At 45.3% G+C, this 23,257-nt stretch overlaps 1 protein-coding gene across 1 annotated transcript in view; it reads left to right on the top strand.

Annotated features, from left to right (window-relative positions):
* ANTXR1 (ANTXR cell adhesion molecule 1) overlaps positions 1 to 23,257 on the top strand; it is a gene marked incomplete at both ends in the record, with an annotated part of 75,701 nt that overhangs the window by 42,089 nt on the left and 10,355 nt on the right. Inside the window, 5 exons of the mRNA XM_080360172.1 lie at positions 1,361 to 1,456; positions 12,421 to 12,462; positions 15,832 to 15,927; positions 16,403 to 16,570; positions 21,383 to 21,463. Coding sequence (XP_080216298.1) covers positions 1,361 to 1,456; positions 12,421 to 12,462; positions 15,832 to 15,927; positions 16,403 to 16,570; positions 21,383 to 21,463 — 483 coding nt within the window. The remainder of the gene's footprint in view (positions 1 to 1,360; positions 1,457 to 12,420; positions 12,463 to 15,831; positions 15,928 to 16,402; positions 16,571 to 21,382; positions 21,464 to 23,257) is intronic.

The raw sequence follows: 23,257 nt of genomic DNA on the forward strand, positions 1-23,257 counted from the left end.
GGTCACATTCTCTAAAGCCTTGAATATCAGCAGGTTCCATTTTGCAGATGATGGATGGGACTTTATGCTGTCTGTCTAGAGGAACGGCACCAAATGTACAGCTCTGTCTTCTCAAACGAGCTTTCATTTTGTGCTGGGGTCCAAGTTCCATTTCCAGAGATGTCTTGAGTGAATTCTTCTCCTATGTGGACTCCCTCTCTTTTGTTTCCAAGTGTCAAAGATCAGGTTGTCTTGATCCAAGTTCTCCAGAAGTTCCTTCTACACCAGAAGAGAGTTTGGAAAATGCTCTAAACCTGATTGTTTTTTCCATTACTCTTCCCATTCTGGTATGATGGGAAATCATCTGGCCATTGAATTACACTGACTTCAGCAGGCACCCAAATTCCCCGTGCTGCAGGTCAGTCTGCTCTTGAATGTGTCCTTTATCTGGTGTTGTGCTCTCGACACTTGGCTGGGGTTGTAAAACATCTGGCTCTTACACCGAGAACGTCTCAGGGGCTGAAGTGAGGACTGGGGAACGGGGCGACACTGGGAGCAGCGGGCCAGGGAGCTGGCACGTCTCAGGGTGCCAACAACATCTGCTTTGGCTTAAATCTGAGCAACAGCAAATAGTGCACGTTTGCTTTTGATGGAGCCGGCTCCTGCGGTAGTTCGCATCATTAATCAATATCAGAGAACTGCAAACGCCTTTTTAAATGGGAGAGTATCCACATTAGGGAGGAGAGGGACCTTCTAGAGTTTTATGTGGATAAACCCTGTATATTGCTGCCATGGGGTGTATGTTGGAATCTCCTTGAAAAGCTCGTGGCTGGACTGCCCTGACTCAGCACTGCTCACAAGAGCAGGATGACCCCGGTCGTGGCCCCATAGAGGTCGTGCTCCAAGTTCTCTGTTTGGAGTCAATTTTAATTCTAGCATCACTTTCAAGTTTATGCTGCAAGAGGGGGAAGGAGTTGCAAAGAAAGGAGAATGCTTAAACTGCAATGAAGCATGTTGTTGTGAGTTCTTTTAAAACAGCTTTTTTCAGTCTTTACAATACTCTGAGGAGAATGTTACATTAATTTTGATCTGAAGTGAAATAAGTGTTTTACATAATTGTGAGGTTCAGAAAGCTGAGACAAAACCTACAGCCCCCTCAGTGGTGAACTAGAGGTCTCAACCACTGATGTGTGGGGAAGAAGGGGGCAAATGTCACATTTGAATGTATGAGGAGGGAGGAAAATTGCTTTTTGTCTGAAAAACAGTGGCACAGGGCAGTGGCACGTGGGACAAGCACCTGCGTGCAAGCAGGACACACAGGGGACGTGTCCTGGAGAGGTTTGTGTTTGTGGTGCTCACACGCTCTGTGTTTCTCTTCCAGTCTGATGGGACCATCTTGGCTATTGCGCTGTTGATCCTCTTCCTCCTGCTGGCCTTGGCTCTTCTCTGGTGGTTCTGGCCTCTCTGCTGCACGGTGGTAAGTGACAGAGATCATTAGCACAAAACAGCAATTCAGTGCTGCCTGGATGTAAGAAATGAGTGGGAAGGAGACAAAAGTTTTCCAGTAAGAAAGAGCAAAGGACCGGTCCTTGAACAAGACAGCGTTTCTTCAATTGCTGGCACTGTTTTGTGCTTCTATTACACTTGCTTGACCTTTGGATTATACCCATGAAATAGGAACATTGCTAACATACAGACCGAGTCAGGAGCCTTGTAGTCTTATTTATGGATCGCAAAAAGGAAATGGTTTGCAGAAAAGTGTTAGTCGCTGTGCCTTTTTAGGAAGGAATGGCCTTTCTGGATTTTAGAGTTAGTGTCCCAATGCTGTGTGGGACAGTGTCCTGTAGGCACAGCACCCAGGCTCGAGTCCTTGTTCTGCCTCAGCTACAAGGAAAAGACATTTTTAATCATGCACATTTTTGCAAGATTAACATTTTTTCCTGGCTTACCATGTCTGAAAAGCACTTTGAAATATCCAGGCGACACTTTCAGTCGAGGTGCGACTGTGCTTCACTGAGCAATGTCTTTCCTCCGTGGTTTTTCACAAAGTATTCTCTTGGGTTCAAAAGCACAGTCACAGAGTTAATAGTTTAAAAAGGCAGACAGAAATCGGGAGAAAAGAGTGAAGGAAGAGGTCAAGGGAGGCAAGAAGGAAATCACAGGACTTGAGACAAGCTTTTCTCTCACACTTGGCCCTCCTGTTTGTCTGCAAGGTCCTGTCATACCCCTGTGCTTCTTTGCGGATCATCCGTCACCCAGGGCCACCTTTTCCAAGCTCTGCTCTTGCTTTGGGTCTTGTTTGTGCTACAAATATAGAACAGAAATTAGACATGTGTAAATGTCAGCAGAATTAGAGCCTGGTTTTGGTGACTGTGTGTAATGTTTCAGATGCTTCTTTTAAGACTGCCCAAACTGGCCCCAGTTTCTGGGTCACTGTCATGGCTGATTTTAAATCACTCAATGTTGTAAATTTGCACCGTGTTGTACCCAACCTACAATCTGGTGCTGGGAGCTTCGGAGCCACAAACTGCAAGAGCCGTCACATTTGAGGATGAGTCTTTGTGGTGAGGTGTATTTCTCCATCCAGAACCAGGAAGGAAATCTCGCAGGAAAAAAATCTTGGTTGTCTGTTTCTGGTTTTGGCTGGAGATGCTCGGGGTAAAACGCTTCTTCTCACAGTAGTTTGGCACTTCTGTCTTGAGATGAAAACCAGAAGGGAAAAAAGTATTTATTTGGGCTTTTCAGAACAATAAAAGAATGGGTTCTAAAAATGGACAAGGGATTAACAGTGTGGTAGGTTGCTCGGAGTTATTTGTCTAAACTAGATGGCACGTTCCCAGAGAAACTAGGCCAAGTTCTTTGTTGGCACATCTGCACTGAAGTCGATGGAGATGTGCCCTGTGCAGATGTTTACACTGGGATTTGGTGGAGTGTTAAGGTGATAGAGAAGAAAGGATCTAAGTGATGCTGCCAGGTGAAGGTTCTGTTACAGGAGAAAGGTGAAGCTGACAGGGAAAAGCGTAAATAAAAGCAGCAGGGCATGGAGCAGAGGGGATGTGGAGCTGTGTGTTGTGAGGGTAGGATGGGATGGCTGCAGGGGAAGGATGTGAAGAGAGTGCTCATATAACAGCGTTCTTCAAGTGTGAGAAACACAGGCCAGATAAGCAAGGTGGGTGCAGCAGAGACAGGGAGTCTCTTGTCCACATGGAGCTTTAGAAGCTTAATATTTTCCAGATTTAATTTCTGTACTTAAAAAAAGGGTTGTAGATAAAAGTCATTCCTCACCCTCTCTCCTCCTTTACCTCCCACATTCCCACTCAGCAAGGCCTCCAGGTGGGGACTATCTCACTGATATCTTCCAAATGTAAGTCAAACACATCCCTCTACTTGCTGGAAAGATTTTTAATTCAAGATCCTGTCTGAAATCTCTTCCATCTCTCCGGGTTGGCAATCCGGCGTGTTTGGCAGCAGATCAGCAGACACCTCACTGTGTATTGCTTACCCAAAGACTCTGTAAAATGAAAGATAAATCCACAGAGGGGTACCCAGCCTGTTTGGCTTGGGGTGGGGAGAAGGAGAGCAGAGCAGCGCTTATTTACTAGTTTGGTAACGGCACATTAAGGAATGTAATGTTGTCAGAAGCACAGAGTGAATTAAGGGCAGAGGAACTGGCTTGCACAACAAACAAGAGAGGCAGGCAAGCAATAACCTCTAATAATCAAACCACAGACCCAGAGACACTGCTGTGGATTCAAGCCCAGGGATGTTTCGGAGATAATTGTGTTATGTGTCCAAGGGGAAAAGAGAAAAACAACAAAAACACACACAACAAACTTCTTTCTTCCCAAGTATAAATTTGTTTCTCGGTGACAAACACATTTCTAAACCCTGAAATTCCTCGTGGTGAGCTTTTTAATTAAATAGGAATCATTATTATCCAGCAGTTCTTCAGGAAAGACACCAAGCCAGCTTCATCCCTGGAGTAAATGGACTGAAGTCAATAGACTTACTCTGGAGATTTATCTGGAGCCCGGCATCTCCTTGGCGTGCACCCATAAAGAAATGCTGTTTCCAACTGTATCCAAGTTTATTGGTCTCAGAAGTATTTTGGGATGAAGTCTGGAATTTACCACTCAGCTTACAGTAGATGCAATTGTTGCTTAGTGTATCAGAATAATAATTGGGTCCTTGCTGTGCCTGATACCAGCACTGGCAACATTTCCAGTGATATCTGTGGGAGGATATTAGACAAGCATGGGAGCCAGGTGCCAACCTTTCCAAAGGTTTTGAGGGTGTTTACTAAACACCAAGAGAAAGCAAAGGAAGATAATTCTACTGAGCTGATAACTCCAGCACTGTACACATCAGAAGAGTGATGGCAAATAAAGATGTCTGTAACAGGATGACCCTGCATGTCCTGAGCAGGTAATATCCGCAACCCACCAGATGCCAGATCCTGGTCTCATGGGTGTTAGTGGGCATTTTGCTGCTGTCTTCCCATTCCTCCTCTTCCCTGAATACAGTGTAACGTGGAGGAGTCTGTGCAATCATAGAACTGACCGTGTGTGCAAGAGCCTCTTTAGGTTTCTGAGGGTGAAATTGTTCCAGGTAGGAGACAGACATAAAGCTTAGGTTTCATATTGATGTCTCAACCAAATAGATTTTAATATAGATGTAAGCCAAACAGATAATAAGCCTCCAAAACCATCTTAAGGAGGATTTTGCAGGCACATTGCTAGATTGGCTTGCTTAATGTGTTTTGGGTGTATAGTGAAGGCATAATTAATGAAAGAGTTGGAAGGCTCATCTGTGCTGGGACAGTTTCCCTGTGCCAATATGCAGCATCACCCTGAGCAAGTGTCTCCCACAGGCGCTGACACTTGACAGGCTGAGCAGGTGGTGTTTGGACCCTGCTTTGCACCTCAACAGGATCTGGATCAAAGATCAGCTCTGGCATAGTTGAAGTGGTGGCTACAGTCAGCCTTGGGCTGCAGCTTATCTAGGACAGTCCAAGGGATCAAATGCAGAGGATATGAGTGGAAATATCTCCCTGGTGCAGCAGAGACTCCGAGACTCAAAGTGTTTCCCCACATGCTCGTACATCACATCTCCTTACAGTTTTATGAGGTAAACGTGAAACCTTTCCTCCCTTATACATCCATGCAGTGCGGCCCGAGGGGGCGAGGGGCATGAGAAACTGCTCTGTGTTAATTGCCCACTTAAAATATATACACCATCATAGTCATTTTTATACTGCCGCTTTTTTAAATGCATGGGTGTGGCTGGGTTGTAAATGAGGTGCTGCTAGTTAAGTATCTAACACCAGTTTTAATGTGAAAGCTGCTTTCTGGAAGGAAGCGTGGAAGAACCCAGCAATTTGTTTGGCTCTCAGTCTGTACTGCAGCTGACCAGAAGTTATGGAAACAAAAAGCTGGATAGAGAAAATACAGAAAATATATATTAAAACCACATGAAAAACATGGCTAAGCTGGAGGAAGAGGAGGGGAGGAAATGCATAGACTCTACAGCAGCCCTGGAGAGTCATCAAATTACATGGGACATCTTGGCTCGATGGAGATTACTTACAAGGGTCCACGTATTCTGATTCCCACCTGCTCCCATGTGCGTGAGACAGAGTTTTTCTGCAGTTATGATGATTTTGGGAGAAGAGAACGCAAGTTCAGGGATCGTCTGAAACATTATTGCGGCAAACCCAGAGAAAGAGAGAGACACAAACGTGCAGGCAAGAAGGTGCTTGTGGACCACACTGCACTGCGCTTGGTTTGGATCTCACAGAATCACAGAATCCCAGAATGTCAGGAATTGGAAGGGACCTGGAAAGCTCATCCAGTGCAATCCCCCCATGGAGCAGGAACACCCAGATGAGGTTACACAGGAAGGTGTCCAGGCGGGTTGGAATGTCTGCACAGAAGGAGACTCCACAACCCCCCTGGGCAGCCTGGGCCAGGCTCTGACACCCTCACCCCAAACAAGTTTCTTCTCAAATTTAAGTGGAACCTCTTGTGTTCCAGTTTGAACCCATTGCCCCTTGTCCTATCACTGGTTGTCACTGAGAAGAGCCTGGCTCCATCCTCCTGACACTCCCCCTTTAGATATCTGTAACCATGAATGAGTCCCCCCTCAGTGTCCTCTTGTCCAGCTCCAGAGCCCCAGCTCCCTCAGCCTTTCCTCACCCGGGAGATGCTCCACTCCCTGCAGCATCTTTGTTGCCCTGCACTGGACTCTCTGCAGCAGTTCCCTGTCCTGCTGGAACTGAGGGGCCACAACTGGACACAAGATTCCAGGTGTGGTCTCCCCAGGGCAGAGCAGAGGGGCAGGAGAACCTCTCTGACCTACTGACCACCCCCTTCTAACCCACCCCAGGTCCCATTGGCTTCCTGGCCACAAGGGCCCAGTGCTGGCTCATGGTCACCCTGCTGTCCCCAGGACCCCCAGGTCCCTTTCCCCTATGCTGCTCTCTAATAGGTCATTCCCCAGCTTGTCTGAGCTATTGAGGCCAGCACTCGCCTGGAGTAATGCGGTACAGTTTCACTGAATTTGTTGAAGCTTTGTATTGTGTGATATCCAAGCTCTGAATTTGTGCATGCCAGCACAGAGGAGTGTCTTCATGCATCGCACAGTCAATCCAAAACAATGCTGTTGCTGCAGATTTAAGGTAGTGTAAATAACAGAACCTGACTTTGCAATTGCACAAAGGGCAGCAGGAGGCTAAAGACAAGTCTTTTAATCATCCAGAGTATCCATAGCAGTTCACTGCTCATCTCAGCCTCCTGTCAGTTAGATCACAACGGCTTAGATATGGATATAATGCTCTGTAACTGGCTGTCGTTAAGCAGACTCACATGGATCCAGAAGATGCACAGCGTAGTCAGTAGGAGAGTGTGCGTGCCAGGTGCCGAACTGGGGTGTTTGACATGCTGCTGGGATTTGTCATTACCAAAAAGTCAGAGCCACATTCTCCAAAGCATCCATCAGTTCTGGGGTGTCCAGACTGAAAGATCTTCCTGGAGTTTCCTTTTTGGAAAGTTAGAAGGTGGCCATTTGCCTTCAGATGAAACACGTAGACTTGAGATTCACAAACCATTTGACATGCTAATGCATTTCTTTATGGCCAGATCCAAAGACCAGTGGTGTTCATCGTGACCACGTTCAGCACCCTTTGCTCCAGACCACAGCAGACAGAGGCACAGTTGTTCTTTGCCCTGCATGGGGAGTAATTAACTCAATAAAAAGTAATTCTTCCTCTGTTTATTCCCTGGCCGCCTCTCTCCCCTTGCAGCAGGAGTTGGCTCAGCCCAGCTAATGAGAGATAGGTCTTTGGGACATCATCTTACTTAACGAGAAAACTCACTCAAATCAGTGCGTGCATATAGCTGCATATAGCTGAAGTAACTGTGATGTTTTTCTTTAGTCCAGAGAAGGAATTGCATTTATATAGCCTTCCAAAGAAAGTGGGTCAGCCACTTGGAGCAAACCCCGCTGATTCTGGCTCGGTTTATCTGTGTAAGTGGAATTACCTAGGAAAGGGAATGACCTTTGCAGATGCTACATTTTTTTCATGCATTCCCTGGAGAACTGCGTGTCAGCCCCATTCAGTTCCAAACTGTACCAGAGTTAATTAAATGAAGGGGTTTTTTTTTTGCTCCATGATGTCGTGTCTTTCATAAGTGAATGATTTTGACATATGCTATAATCTTTGTGCACATCACCTTGAAGTCTTTGGTGTGAAACTGCCTTGTCTTCTAGTTTTAATGAGTTAAAATTGAGGTTCCTGGATCTGCTTCCAGGCTGACAGGAGAGATTAACTCAAAAGGATGTATTAGCTTTCCTATTGAACTTCATTTACCTCTTACTGATATGTCTAGGAAGAAGAATGTATTGGAAATGAAGAAACAGGGACAGTCCCCTGCTTGTAGTAGAGATTTTGAAGTGTAGACCAGATCTCCAATGGGATTTAATGGGTACTTAAAAGACACGGCAGATATGAAGCAAATAAAAAGGAAATGTTCCTTTACCCAACTCATAAGTAAGCTATGAAACTCTGTCATGGGACTTGGAGGTAAAAATTATAAATGTGTAAGGGTAAAAAAAATAGATGGGTCAAATGGGTCATAGCTAATGCTATTAAAAAAACCAGACCCACTGCTTATTAGAATAGCAAAAATATGTATTCCAGAGGAGTGAAGGCAAATTAAGGACAAGAAAATCTGCTCAGTTAACTCTGTGGTCCCTTCCCAAATTTTAGTCTAAATTAGAAGCAAAGTCATTTATTTCTTATTTTTAACTCTTTTCTCATGTAGCCCTCGTTTTCAATTATGATCTCTTCCACCTTAGCACAGTTAGCTGACAAGAAACACATTGCCCTTATTTATCATATAAACTCCAGGACAGCCACTGAGTATGTGCTTGCTGGACACGGTCAACTGGTGGAGTTTTCTGGTCTCCCAAGAGGCAAAACATCCTAGACACATTCCTGGAATCTGCAGAATTTGGATTCAACATGTGCTCTCTTATGCCTGAATGGCTACAGAAATTTCAGGGCAGCATCAAACCAGTCCTCTCCAAGGCTTTTGAGCTTCTCGGAGGTGGCTGATGGCATTCCTGTGCTTTTAACTGGGGTGTTCATCAGAAACAGCTGTGACACTGGGCTGGCTCAGCTAACCCAACTGTGTCTGTCACGTGGATGTTGGGATCCGTGACGAAAGGTGATTGATAGAAAGGCAAAGAATTACTTTGCTGTCCTGGATTTTCGCAGCTAAGTGCGTGGAAGTGCTGACAACTACTTTCGAGTTTTCTTCCGCCAAGACAAGCCGGTGGCCGCCTCTCCATCCCACACGCCTTTACTGCTTGAAAACAAAAGACCGCACTGTAAGGTTTTTATAGCACAGCAATATGAAGAAACCCTCAGGTATTCCTTACCTAGCAAGCAAATACGGTCGCTGAACAATCCTATTTTTCCTCTTTCAAACACAGGGACAGGAGATACAGTTGCAGCAGCAATCACAGAAATGGCTTGGGGTTATCAAAACAATTGCAGCACACATGAACAAACACTTGGGTCTTGCCAAGCTAAACTGGCTGAAGCGTTTTGCTTGGCCAAGCGTGTTCCCAGCTGATTGCGTTCAGCAGGTCCATGTGTGTCAGCTGGCGAGGCAGAGGGAAGGCGAGAGGTGCAGCCCGAAACAAAACGTGACGGGCTCGAGTCTTCCGTGCCAGCGTGGGCTGCATCCTCACTGGCTTCCCTGGAATGGCATTTGCTTTGTGGTACTTGAGTAACTGTTTCTGTTTGTGCAAAATGAGCCTTTCGCATCCAGGACCTTGTGATTCTCACTTGTGTGAGGTGGCACAAAGATCCCATTTGCTTCTCTGCCTCCAGTACCCCAGAGCGAGGGTCTCGTGCATAAACAGCTGTAACTAGAAGAATCCAAAAGAGAGAATGAAAAGATTTGTGCTGTTTGTGGACCAAAAGCCTTTCCAGATCTGGGCAGCAAGACAGAAAATAAAGATTTTGGTAAGGCTTGAACTTTGAAAGTTCATACAGGCTCAAAGGTAGGGCGGACTGAACTCTCCCCATCTCTGGACTTGTCCAAACTAACCAATCCATGTTGCCAACTTACGGAGCATTCAGTTGCTCTTAGAAGTGCATAGCGCTTAAAAATTGAAGGAATCTCTTGTTTTCCCTCTTGGACTGTGATAGAAAAAGCTTGATCTGGTAGTTTGAAATCAGGTAGTTTGCGTTATGTGTGCCTGTGTTATGAGAAGGAATGCAGATGTGTGAAAAACACAGCCGTTTCTTCATTTCCAACTCTGTAATCTCAAGAGTTTCTGGTGCTATGGCTGAGAAGTTGTGTTTGAATGCCTACCTGGACCAGGTGTGTTGGATTGATTATCCTGATGTTTCGTGCCGAAGCAAACGAGAGAAACTCCACTGAAACCCGTGATGTTCCACCAGGATAATGTTAGAGGAGGGAATGAAGCCACTTCCAGTAGGTACATTGTGGCTCAGATGTCTGAAGTTTCTCAGCATCCTATGGGTTTGAATTGAGGGCTTTGGCTCAAAAGAAGCTCTGTTGACAAGTGTCACCCCTCACACTGACAAAAATGTATCTGACAACGTGGCTAGAAAAGCTTTCTGTGTATTTTGGTGCATTGTGCATGCTGTGCAAGGATTTATCATGTCAAGAGACATTTAAGAGATTATGCTATCTCCATCTTCTTAAACCCAGGAGCAGCACTTTGAGTAAACCATGCCACTACCCATGATTTCCTTTCCACAGAGCAGCACTCTGATGCAGGCGACTTTTCATCGTTTGCTTTCCATCGGGGAAAGAGCTGGTGTCCCACAGAGCTGTGAGCACAAGGTGGGAATCGCAGGCTGGGCAGGACCGGGTGCTGTGTCAGCCACTCACCTGAGGTCCTGGGCCACCAGGTGCTGTCCCCAGCGCGGCCGCGCAGCCACGGCCTGTCCCACGAGACGCTGTGAGCAGAGCTGCGACTGCACCTGCTGTGCCCCTCCGTTGTCATTTCGTGCTTCAACACGTGCTTTGTGCTTCTCCGTGCACAAAGATTGACGGTTGATTCCTAAAGCAGTGTCGTGATTGAGACGGACAAACAACATGGACCGAGTTCTTTCAAGAAGAAAGTAATAGATGCCATTTATTGCTACAAGTGCATTTTTATACAATTCTACCAGTTCATGTCTCTTTTCACTATTGGTTACAAGTTACAGCACTAACATCTCTGGTTAATTTTTCTATCATCCATGTTATTCTTCTATCCCTTTCTCTCTCACGGGTACATCTCTCCTCTCTCCGGATACTCCTTTACTCCCATCCTTCTCAAGGGTAAATCTTAATATCTCAAGGCTGATCTCTACTCTCATATTTTCTGTCAAGGATTCCACAGACCCGCTGCAGTTTCCCACAAAGCAGGAAGGTTCTTTAGTTGCCGGGAACAGGTAGCGGCAGAGCTGTACAACCAGCATTGCTCCGGGCTGAGATACAAAGGACTCATCCAGCCCTGCTCTCCTCCCTAGCCAGAGGCACATGCTCTTCATTAATGGCCACATTGCATGACTTGCAGAGGAAAATAAAAACAGTGAGCTCATCAGAGAAGGAAAAACACAAGTGAGAGGATTTGTTGTAAATATTTATATCTTCAGGGCCTTTAATATGATTGTCATTTTCCCTTTCTGCATTTAAGCAGCCAAGCTGTTGGGACTGTGATTTTGCTTTGCTTTGAAGGGTGGTTTTTATTCCTACACCTCTGTACCCCAAACCCAGGCAGCCTGTACACCCAACACCCTCCTGAGAAGAGCTGAGGACACTCAGTGCTGTTCCGCAGCCGCTCAGCACCCTGACAGCATGTGGCTCGCGGCCGGGTGTGCAAAGAGCTGCCTCATGAGATGGACATAAACTACTGCAGAAAACCCATCCCTAGGGAGCTGCATTGACATGAGTGGCTGGATTCGATCTCTCGACTGCAATGGCTGCACGCTGGGGTGCGTCCCGTGTCAGGCAGAGATATTTGACGTGCCTGTATGCAACTGTTTTCCCTTTGGAAGGCTCTCTGTTGCTCTTGGAGTGGAGGGCTGTGATAAAAGCCAACTGCCTTCGGAGCCCTAGATGCAAACTTTTTGCATGAAATAATAGCCTCACGCCCACATAAACTTAAATTGTTTCTATGGAGAATATCCTGGACCAGTCTAAAACCTCACCCTGCCTGCTTTATTAGAAATCAAGGAAGAGCCTCAAATGTATACATATTTTCATATTCTTTAAAGCTTTTAAGAGTGAACTATATTAGCCTGATAAAGTGAAAGGCATTTTTCATGAATGCATGAGGTGGCACAGCCTTCTGGAATGAAGTATGAGCCGCAGAGGCTGGGGGTTTATTACTGCTTTGCAATGTCTCCAGGGCATTTAACTTCACCTTGGTTTCACTTCCCAGCCTTTGTTCAGCCTGTGAATTATTTGAGGCAGGATCTGTACACGTGTGCAGTGGCTGGTGGAAGGAGACGCTGATTTTAGCATGGTTGTTCAGGTGAAACAGGGATTGCTGCCAGTGTTGCTTAGAGCCAGCGCTGACCATGGCTCCTCCTGGGATTGGGAGGCTGGAGAATCGAGGATCAATGGCTTTGAATTTGCTGTTACCTCTCACAGGGCAGGGGGTCAGCTAATGGGCCAAATGAGTCTGGAACTAATTAGGAAACAGGGCTTTGTGTTGCCTCCTGTTTCCCCTCTTGGTGACTGAGACACCAGTAGCACATGCAGCCACCCTGGAATCACGCAATATTATAACTAAGTTCAGATCTGTTCACAGTGGCACATCCCAGTTTGTTGTTTGAGGGGGTTTTTAAGTGACATTTGAATTGTGCTAAAGAACAAAGCGTAGATTTACTCTTCTCTTTGAATTTTCTAGATCATCAAAGAGCCTCCTCCGCCTCCCGCAGAAGACAGCGAGGTGAGTAACGCTGACAACCTGATTTCCTCAATATTTAGGACAAGATTTTGTTTGGTCTCCTCACAAGAGGTTGTGATTCTGCTGCGTGGCAGAGTATGAACCATTGAAACCCTTATGCTCAGTTCTGTAACCTTAAAGCCAATAGCTAAACTGGGGGCTGTTTAGCTGACGTCTGCTGTGTGTGTTTCACTCTGCTCACTTTGCTTTCTGCAGAGGTAGAGATGTGGTTTTTATTTATCTAAGAGATGTGTGTGTCCTGTCCATCGCTCTCCTAGATGGAAGATCTTGACTCTCCTTAAATATGAAGCATGATGCTAATGGCATGAAATGTTTTCAGTGATAGTCCAGGTCTGACCCCCTTCCCGGCTGCCTCGCACCTGTGGGCCGAGCGCTCGCAAACACCTTGGCTCCCAGACAACAACAATTAAAAGCTTTCACTGTGTCCCAGGGTGCTATCTTCTCATTCTTAATCCGAACAACCACTGTGCTAGCTACACAAAAGGAAGGTTTCTAACTGCCTGGCAAAGAAATGAGCTCACTTTCAGTCAAACCAGCACAATAACGTAACAAGCAAAACCTGCCCCAGCAGGGAGATGTTTCTGGAGAACGGAGCAAAGTGGCCTCGGAGTGTAACAACCCACCCGAGATGTGGCCGTGCAATTCAGAAATGAGTCCGCTGTTGGGAGAAAAAGAAGGAGCCAGAAGCCTTGAGGACGTTATATTCACCTCCATGGTTCTTCAGCTGTAAAATTAGATGATAACATCTCTTAGTCAGAGGAATGACTGTCCTGTCATGTCTTAGAGCACTTTGTGCAGGCAGAGCACTCTATAAATGCCGAATTCTGACGAGACTCTGGCATTGCAGAGACAACTGTGAAAATAATTATAAGGGTGGGGAGAGGCGTAAGTTGTCCAAGCTTTTTAATGTGTGGCCAAATTGAGTTTTAATTTTTACCCTGAGTGGCTCAAATGTCCCTAGAGGAGCCTGAATTGCCCTCGTGTTACCCACAGATGAGGTTCCCTCAGGTCAGGGTCAAGGGATGCAGAGCCCGGCATGGACTCTGAGATAAACACAGAGATCCAGCAGTTAGGAATCTGAGATCTCTGGCTGTGAAATGGAGCTCTGTCCTGTTTCTTATTTTTCAGAAGAAACTCTAGCTCCATCTAAAGCAGATTTTGGAGGTGGAAAGATGCCAAGTTTTGTACAGTCCATTTCCAGCATCCTTAAATGCACTTAAATTTTCCGGGCTTGTTTTTTATACTGCTGCTGGTTCCTTATGCAGCTCTTCCTCAGGCAAAAAAACCCATCGTAGTATCTAAGTGTAGAAAAACACAGGCAAAACCGAGCTGGGATGTGAGAATTCAGCCCTGGTTTATTGGCTCAGATCTTGTAAACAGGATGGTGAGCGGGGACGCTAGATCCTGTGTCTCTTCCTCCTTGTTTTCCTGCCCCCCATGTTTCCAATTGCTTTCCTTAAGCCACTCGTGTGTTGCAAACACCTTCGCCAACTGTGTAGGACATTACCTGCATTTTGGGTTTGGTTTGGTTTTTTCTCATATTGCAAAACCTCCCGTGCCCTTCAAAACATGTCAACAGACTCATTTTGCAGCAGGCTTGTGACTCCTTTGTTTTTCAAGTGTCCGCTGCTGCCTTTTTGTGCGTGTGCAGTTTCTGTTGTTGTTCTGGCAGAAACGCTCCTATCTCAGATTGACTCGCAGGGCTTTTAAGGGCTTGTGGGGAAGATTTCCTAAACCTTGGTATTTCCTGTTGTGAGAAGTCCAGTCTGTGCTAAACTGAAAAGAGAGAAAGAGAATTGCTGAAGGAAAATATTTAGATGGCTTTGATTCCAGTTTTTTTCAAGTCCTCATGGAAAACTTCATGCAGAGATATTAAGTTCTTAGGTTGCAGCAAAGAGCCTCAGCAGCTCTAACCGGAGAGAAAGATCAGCTATGAGAGACGAACCTTGTATTTACAACTCAATTGTTCACTCTTCCTTTAGATCAGAACGAATTTTGCAGCCGAATTGATGTGTATTTTGTAAAAACAGAAATGCTTTTGTTTGCCATGAAGAGCATTGTTTGTCTTGGATGTTTTCCCTCCTGGGGAGTGAATTTGCAAAGCGTTTTTGGCTTTCCTGGTTCTGGAAAGCTCTTAAGTTTTGGAGTTTTGCCAAATCGCTGTGAAAAATTAGCGAAAGAAAAAAGTAGACGGGCCATTTTTCATTTCTCTCCACGTTTTGCGCAGGAAATACTTCACGTTTTTGGTGAACTCTGCTTTTCTGCTTTGCCAGTTCACAGCCTGAACTGCAGGAATTAAAGGGAAAGGCACTAGATAGGTCAGAGCATACGTGGAGGTGTTCTATAGTGTAACAAAGAGTATAGAATACGTAGAGTAGACTTGCTAGAACTTTAGCTACGGGCATTTTAAATACGCTTAAGAAGATTTTCTTGATCTGTTCATTTTGCTGTATCTGAATGTCATCATGAAGTCCTAAAGACATTTGATGGTGATGTGCCGTAGGTTTCTGTATGTGGTATGTATGGTAGAATACACTGACATTTGTACAGAGTTGAAGTCTCATTTTTCACGCCAGGCCTGACTTTCTGCTGGCGGAAGCTCATGAAAATCACTGAAGCCGCATGGGCTTCCATGGGCAGCCTCCCTAGCAGGGGCACAAGTCCAATATAAAGCTAATTCCATTCTGGTAACTTTTCCATTAGACTTTTCCATCCTATTACACTTGGCCAGCTCATCTTCAAAGAAACCTTCATCTCCATGTCGGGCATTCACACTGGGGTTGTTTCCGAATGTGCTCCTAACTTGCCTTCACTCAGGAGCAAATTTGATTCGCTTCGTTTCTTGCTTTCCTCCCCCAATTCTGTCAAATCTGAAATACAATATGATGATTGATCCGGGCCCTTGAGGGTTCCCCCATCACGGGTGGCAATGAAGGGATGGCAAAGAGGTAATTCCCTGCTGCCATCGCTCATGGCCAACATATCAACTGGACTTGCAGCTGAGAGACCCAGCTTTTGAGCTATGCTGGTTTGGTGGCTGCTTCAACAACCTTCTAAATTTGGAAACAGTTTGCTTCCCTGAATGTAAAGATGCTGAAAGATAGAGTCTCCAAAAATAAGGGCAGAAATCACATTCTTGTGGGAGCTGGACTGTACCTTTCAAGTGGTGGTGTTTATCTCATGAAACATTCTCTTCTCATGAGTGTGCATCCTCCGGGAAACAACCAGTGGGAGACCTTGACTGCTCTGGCTCCAGCAGGATCAAAGGACCATGTAGCCTGGGACTGTTTATTCCTTTCCATCTCTCAATTTTGCTTCCTAACAGTGCAACCCCTTCCATCTGTTTTGTAGGAGGAAGATGATGATGGCCTTCCAAAGAAGAAATGGCCAACAGTAGATGCCTCTTATTATGGTGGACGAGGAGTTGGTGGCATCAAACGAATGGAGGTAATTAGATACCAGTTCATGTATCAGAAGATCTCGTAAGTGAACTGAGCTGTGATATACACCTACAATTTACCCAGAAAGAAACTTGGGAGAGAGTTACAAAGTTCTTTCAGCTTTTTTGTACATCTGAGTCCAGATCATTTTTATATAGGAATATTTGAGAGCCAAACATAGATTCCTTAGGTTTGGGACCATGTTTTTCTTCTAGTACAGTAAGATCCTGGTCCACTCCTGGGATACAGGGCAGTGTTGCCATGCAAGTTACAAGGAAATAGTTTATCTGAAAACCTTCCCCACTCTCACATTCCTCATAAATCACAAAGAAGTTGTTCAAATTTTGGGCTCTAGTCCAGCAACATGCTTCACGTGCTGCAGCTCATGCTTCACCTTGGATTAGGACATTGGGAAAATATGGGTCAGGATCTCGTTATTACAGCAGCTACTATTGTCATATGCCCTGATGCCATCTTTCCAGGTGCGCTGGGGAGAAAAAGGCTCCACAGAAGAAGGCGCTAAGTTAGAAAAAGCCAAGAACGCCAGGGTCAAGATGCCAGAACAGGAATATGAGTTCCCCGAACCCAGGAACCTTGCGAACAACATGCGCAGGCCTTCCTCTCCTCGCAAGTGGTATTCTCCAATCAAGGTAAGTCCAGCCCAGCGTTGTGCTGCGTGTGATGTTTCCAGATCTGAATGAAGTGTTCTATCATCATCCCAGGCTAAGATGTAGAGCTGTCAAGCCTGTGATCTCAGGATGCTGCTGGAGTAGCTGTGAATGAGGGAGTCCTGTGAGCACCTGCCTAGGGAGGTGCTGTAGAAAGGAGCCACGTGGGACAATGGGAATTCCCCACCAGGCTGATCAGATTTTGGGGTTACATCTCTTTCTTAGACCGGAATAGGATCCTGATCTCTTGCAGTGGTGTAGCTAGCTTCTGTAAAGTGCTTACAGACTTGACCGCACTTCCAAGTGCAAGCCCTTTAGTCCACACTGCTTATTCCCTGAGACACAGGGAATGAATAGCATCCTCTTTCTTTAGAAAGAAGGGAGAAAATAGGAAGAAAACTGCTGCTAAATGTCACCAGAGTTGTCCTCAGGGGGTGAAGGATCGCGGGGCAGCAGGGGGGTCACAGGGCCAGAGGATGTCCCGCAAGAAGTGTTTGGCTGAATTAGAGCGCCTTAGATGTGGAAGGTCGAATTCACACTGATTTCAGGTCACATGCAATGCAAATCTGCACAGCAGTGGCCCAGAGGAACTGGGAAGGCTCCTCCTCTGCCGTCGGTCCCAAGGGCAGGCAGCTGTTCTGCCGTTTGTCTGCCCAAATACAAACGCTTGGCAGCACACAAAACGGGAATGAGCAAGCGACTGAATGCTTCACTGAAGCAAAACTCTTCATTGCACATGTGAATGCTTCTCGTGGATTAAGAGAAACAAACCACACGAAATAGATATTATTTGCATCATCTATGGCCTGGCATGAGGGCATTCGAGTGTCAGAAGGCTGAAGTTTTGCATTTAAGACAAATTAAGGTGTCCTCATGAAAGGAGAACAGCTTAACTACTGTAGAACAACTCCTATTTCTCAGGTTTAGCTCTTTTGGGAGGCGCTAATACCCTTTCTCATCTCTTCAGCCTGGGGCTATTTGTAGCAGCACTGTAGTTTTCAGTCTTAAGTAACCTGAAAATGCTCAATTCGTATCCACATGCAAACCTCAGTCTTGCAGCTGGTTCAGATCCAATGGTGGGAGTGGTGCAGATGCACAAGGGGGTATGAGTGGTTTCCAGAGGATACAGAAACGTGAGCCTCTTTGAAAATTCGGTCCAGTGTCCTCTCTCTTTTCCCCCTTAAACATTATCATCTCATAAACATTGCCTACCAACAAGTCATTTGCAATTGTGTTCTAATGACTTCAAAATGTGTTCACAAAGGTTATTCATTCCCACAGTGGGACAGGTTAGAGAGTCGACTGTTTTCCGTTCCAAGTTGGGAATGCAGGAAGCACTGTCCCGTATAGCTGCGCCTTTGTTCCTAAATGCATTGCATTATCATTTTGCATCAGTGCAAAGCGTTTGTACAATATACTCCTCCCCTCTGGGAGACTTTTCACTCCTACTCTGTGCTCTGGAAGTGACCTCATCCAACCGAGAGACAGAGCTCAATCTGCAACCAGAAGGGTTCACAGCACACAAAGCCCCAAGGAGGCGACAGAAACACTGATTAAGCACAAAGAGCCCTCGATACAGGCTTGAGCAACTGCAATCCATGTGGGTACAACTTCTGGGGTCCTTTCCCGTTGCTGCTTAGTTTCTCCCCTCTTCCTTCACCATTCCACGCTGTTGGCTCAGGAGACTTTCAGATGATTTTCAGAGTTTATCTGGCACAGTAGGAAATCAGTTCTGAACAGGCGAATCACGTTTGCAGATCTGTGTCCCAGCTGGAAATTCTCCAAAGTTCAAGAGAAGCCTGGAGAAAAGGTTCAATATGTGTAATGGGATCAAGTTCAGTTCTGACTCTGACTAGTTTTTGCTTTGTAATTGCAATTATGAGGAGGCATGCAAAAATTCAGAGTATCTCATGGGTAATATATATTCTTAATTCCTTTAGAAATACCTCTCTTATCTACCATTCAAATTGTATACAGTATAAGGACAGTTCCAATCTAAGACCCCATATCCAAATACTCCCATACATTTGGGATGTTCCACATCTGGATAGTATTAATATTTAGCAGCCTGAGTCTGTCGGTGGTCAAGAATTTACCTAATTATTGATTGCCACCACCTCCCTTATTGAACTGCACCCAAAACCACAGTGTATGCAGATCAGACACTGTATCAAACACTTTCCCCAGATACGATCATGAGCGCTCATCAAAAGCAGGGCATCGGTGCTCTGGAGCAGGAATCCTGCTGTTACCCTCCCTGTGCAGTAAGGAATTGGAAGAATTGGCAGGATTCTTCAGTACTCTTGGCAGAAGCTCTTCTGAAGACGTGAGCGCATGGAGCTGGACGTGCGTGGTGCGGTGCAGCGGAGCTATCGCGGAGCCGCGGAGGGACGGCCCATTAGCTCATGGGCTCTGTTCTCTCCGCCAGAGCAGGGCGGTTAACTTGAAGCTCTCCCTCACTGCTTTTTCCAGTCTGGTTTTTAAAATAACATAGAGGCTTCCACCACTTTTCAGGGGGGAATATTTCACACACTACCAGACCTCACCCATAGGAAACATCTCCTGATACTCAGCTTCAGTTTTCCCTTATTCCCGTGCTCCAACTGCACTCGGCTTCATTGGTTAAAGCAGATGTTAAATTCCTACTTGCTCCACTGCACTGGTTGAAACACTTCTTTGGAAGCAAAATAAATAGGCAAATCATTGGTAAATGAGGAGGGCAAGGAATTACATCTCAGAAACAGCTGACTAAGGTGGCTTCAATCTGACAAAGAGCCAGGAAGGTCACGTTTTAGGGCCAGTCATCTTGCTTTTGTCCATGCAGCACAAGTGCCAGCCATTACTTAGAGCACTTGCCTTTTACCAGTTTATCTGATGGATTTTTTCTTCCCTCTCTTTGTTACTCTTCCCAGAGTAATGTCTATAAGGTAGGTAGACAACTGGGAATGGGTAGATTGCTTTTGAAATGCTCCGGGGATTTATTTGCTACCAAACGTGGCTACTGACACTTAACAGATTGTTATTACTATTGTTATGATTCTTATTTGTTGCTGTTTCTTCTTAGCACAATGCCAACGGGGTTATCCTGCTTTTAAAATACCATTTCAACAGTTGAGAAGGTCGATACAAATAATCCAAGGAGAATGACACGTCTGAAAGCTTCATAGCAAACTTGCCAAATCCTCATTTCATCTGACAGCGGAGGGACCGCACAAAATGTAGATGCAAGTGAAGGATCATAAAGGACCGTGCCTTTTGTTTTAATTTGGTTCAGGACGTGTTCCCTGCTACAGAATACAGCTCTGTATGCTTCGGCTTGATCAGCAGCTTTCCTCCTACCTCTGTTTCTGCCTCTGCTGTTATCTACCCATTTACCTAGCTACATCTCCCTTCTTCCTCCTCCTCGGAACCATTTCTAGTGCTTCTTTGCCTTCAAAAGGACCACTATCAGTCTGAAAAACAACGCAGAAAGGACCACAAGGCAAGGCTAAACTCACTGTTCAGCCACAAAAACTCACGTGTAGAACCTGCCTCAAGGCTGAGGCTGAAGCAGCTGGTGCTCTCGAAACAAACCTCAGGTGTATCCTGAGTGGAGGCTACTTCAGCATTTCCTAAGCCACGTGTCCCTGACACATTTTCTAGCCCTTGTCCCTCCTGTCCCTCTTTACAAAGCTGAGGTGGCACAGCTTCCTTGCTGGAAGAGGCCCGAGGGCAGCTTGGATTTACAGGCAGCGTACAAAACCGCCTCAAGGTGACACCGCCAGATCCCAGGAGCACTCTGGTGTCACTAGACCAGGGTCCATACAGTGCTGAATTAACCATTCATTCAAGAAGAGATAAAGCGATGGCTGAAACTATGCCCTTCTCCATTTGGCCTCTGCTCTGATTGTTTCTTCTTTCTGGACTTCATATCTAGTTGGACTCCAAGCTTTGTTTGCCTCCAGGACTTCTGTTCCCCGAGCGACCTCGCGCTTCGATTGCGAAGGAAGCCCCATAGAGACACAGCCCGTCCACTGGAAAGCACAGAAGTGTTCGTGTTTCCAAGTGAATGCATTCCCATTTTCACTTCTTTAAGCAACATCATCCTTTCCATGATCCACTCTTTCTTCCACCCTGGTGTCTCAGGCAGGCCCCGAAACTCCATTCAGACTCCTAAAGATGGAGCTCTTGGCTTTTCCCGGGAAATCTGGGTAGGGCTGCAGAGTAAAAAGGACTTTTTTGTTCCATGGAAAGTTGTAATTTTCCCTGGAAGGGTTTAAAAGGCACTTAGACAAGGTTCTTAGGGACATGGGTTAGTGCTAGAGTTGGTTATGGCTGTACTTCACGATCCTGAGGGTCTGTTCCAACTGAAATGATTCTATGATTCTATGTCACAGTGGTCACCTAGAGGTAGAGACAAGCCACTCAACCAGCTAGAGGGAAAACCATTAGGAAATTCATCGTATAAATTCACTTGATTACTTTCTGCATTGATTTAGCATTTTGCTAACGTCAGGTATCAGACTCTCAGCTCAGGAGGTATCCAAGTCACCTGTTTCCTTGGAGATTTCCAGAAGAGTATGTAAAGGCTAGACATACAGGTACTGTCAGCTTATCTGCTTATTGCTCATCCGAGAGCCTCTTCAGGCTTGCACACGATTCTGTGAGAGAAAACATTGCCCTCCAGCACCTTCCACAACCACAGCAAGTGCTTAAGTAACAATTGTGTAGGTCTAAGCTGTGTTGCCCCTGCACTGCACTACACAAGGCACTTGTTCTTGCCCAAAGATAACACTGTGTTGCTTTTGATTCCAGGGAAAACTGGATGCTCTCTGGGTCTTGCTGCGGAAAGGTTACGACCGTGTATCTGTGATGCGCCCACAGCCAGGAGACAAGGTACCGGGCCTCAAAACGTTGGTTGGTTGGGTTGGTTGGTTTGTTTTTGGGTTGTGTTTTTTGGGTTTTTTTTTACAGCTATGGAAAAATAAAATCCCTCTGGAGTTTCTGGCCGCCTTTGCATGTGGGGCTGAGGGTAAATCTCAGGACAGCTTAGAAACAAGAATTCGGTCATGTCTGACAGCTTTGTCTGCAATTGCAGTTCACGCAGTTTGATAGAGTTTCAAGTACAAAAACTGTCCAGACACCCATCAAAGAGCCCAGTATGGTTCTTGCTCTTAGATAATATAGCTGCTTTCAATTAATTACATAATTCATTCTAATGAATAGTAAGGAATATTTCTGCATATTGTCCTTCATTCAAATCTTACATTCTGGAATAACACTCTGGACATACACTTAAATCTCTATATATATATATATATTGTTACATAGATTTAAGCTTCTACAAAGCAAAGTTTGCAGAATGAGGTTTGGACTGGTGTGTGAGAAGGAGGAATTATTCCCATATATTTCTAGTAAAAACTGGGTTCACGCCAATTTCTATACATTAATGTGTGCTTATGGGTGGAAGCAGAAGCCATTGAAGAGAATGGACTAATGTCAATTTACAGGAATGATACCGTCTGAGAGCAATCCCTGTGGTAGCCATAAACCATCCCCTAAATCCATGTTATTTAGATGGTTACACCCAGTTGCTCAGGGCTGTTCCCAGTCCAAGGATAGACACTGATCATCTTTCTGAGCCCCTGGATGTATTCACCTCGTGGTCAGAAATTGCCTTTATATCAATGTCTTTTGTGGCTGGTTTGCATACATGTGACATAACTCAAGAAAGGAGACTGGAATTGCTTCAGGAATATGTTTGGCCCAAAGTGTGAGTAGCTGTGTAGCATTGCAAAGGCTTCAAGAAACTCAGCTGCACATGAAACCACCATGTAATTTTCCAGTGGAGATTCATGGTTCTGTACCATTCATCTCCCTGTAAGGTTTTCCATTGAATGCAGGGCAAACCAGCTTTTGCGAATAAAAGGATTTAATATTTTATTCCTTCAGGGAAAAGATTTGCTAAAATATCTTCACTGAGTGTGATGCATTTCTGGGAGAAAAGTTCCTAACATACAGATTGCTGATGCCTGGCAATTCTCCCACAGAAATAAGGGTTCAAAGAACGACTCTTAGACTCGCAGGTCTGTGCCCTGTCAGCATAAGCAACTGCAGAAATAGCCCATACAGGTGTTATGTGATGAAGTAAATTAAGCTCTTTATGATTCTGTTGTGTTACATATGATTTAGTGTGAAAAAGAAGCCGGCTGAAAGTGCATCCAGCTGATAAAATACCTGGTTTTGTCCAGCTGAGTCCTGGAAGATTTGCAAATGTTTGGGTGCTTTCCTATGTAGGTACAAAGTGCTGCTTGTATCCTGCTCTTAGAACATTCGTTTTCCTTCATAGAAGCAAAACTATGAGCCTGAGCGTCTTCTTTGAATAACCACGTGTGAGCCTCTGGGTGTTTTCAATCACTTTAAGTGAGCAGTTTATTCTTTACGGTTAGTGACGTAACTACCAGGTGATGTCACCACTGACAGAACAGGCAAAACCAGTATGAGAACCCACTGTAAAACACTAAAAAGACATTCATTAGTTTACACAGCTGAAGTGGCAGAGTTAGGTAGAGCTTTCCCTTCCCCTATTCAGCAAAAGTTGGGGGGGTTATTTCCCTTTAAAGATTAACCAACCTTGTAACCATAGAATCTTTGTATAAGCAGACCTTGTAACCATAGAATCTTGGTACT

The sequence above is a fragment of the Nesoenas mayeri genome, assembly GCF_963082525.1.
Source record: "Nesoenas mayeri genome assembly, chromosome: 27".
NCBI classification, from domain to species: domain Eukaryota; kingdom Metazoa; phylum Chordata; class Aves; order Columbiformes; family Columbidae; genus Nesoenas; species Nesoenas mayeri.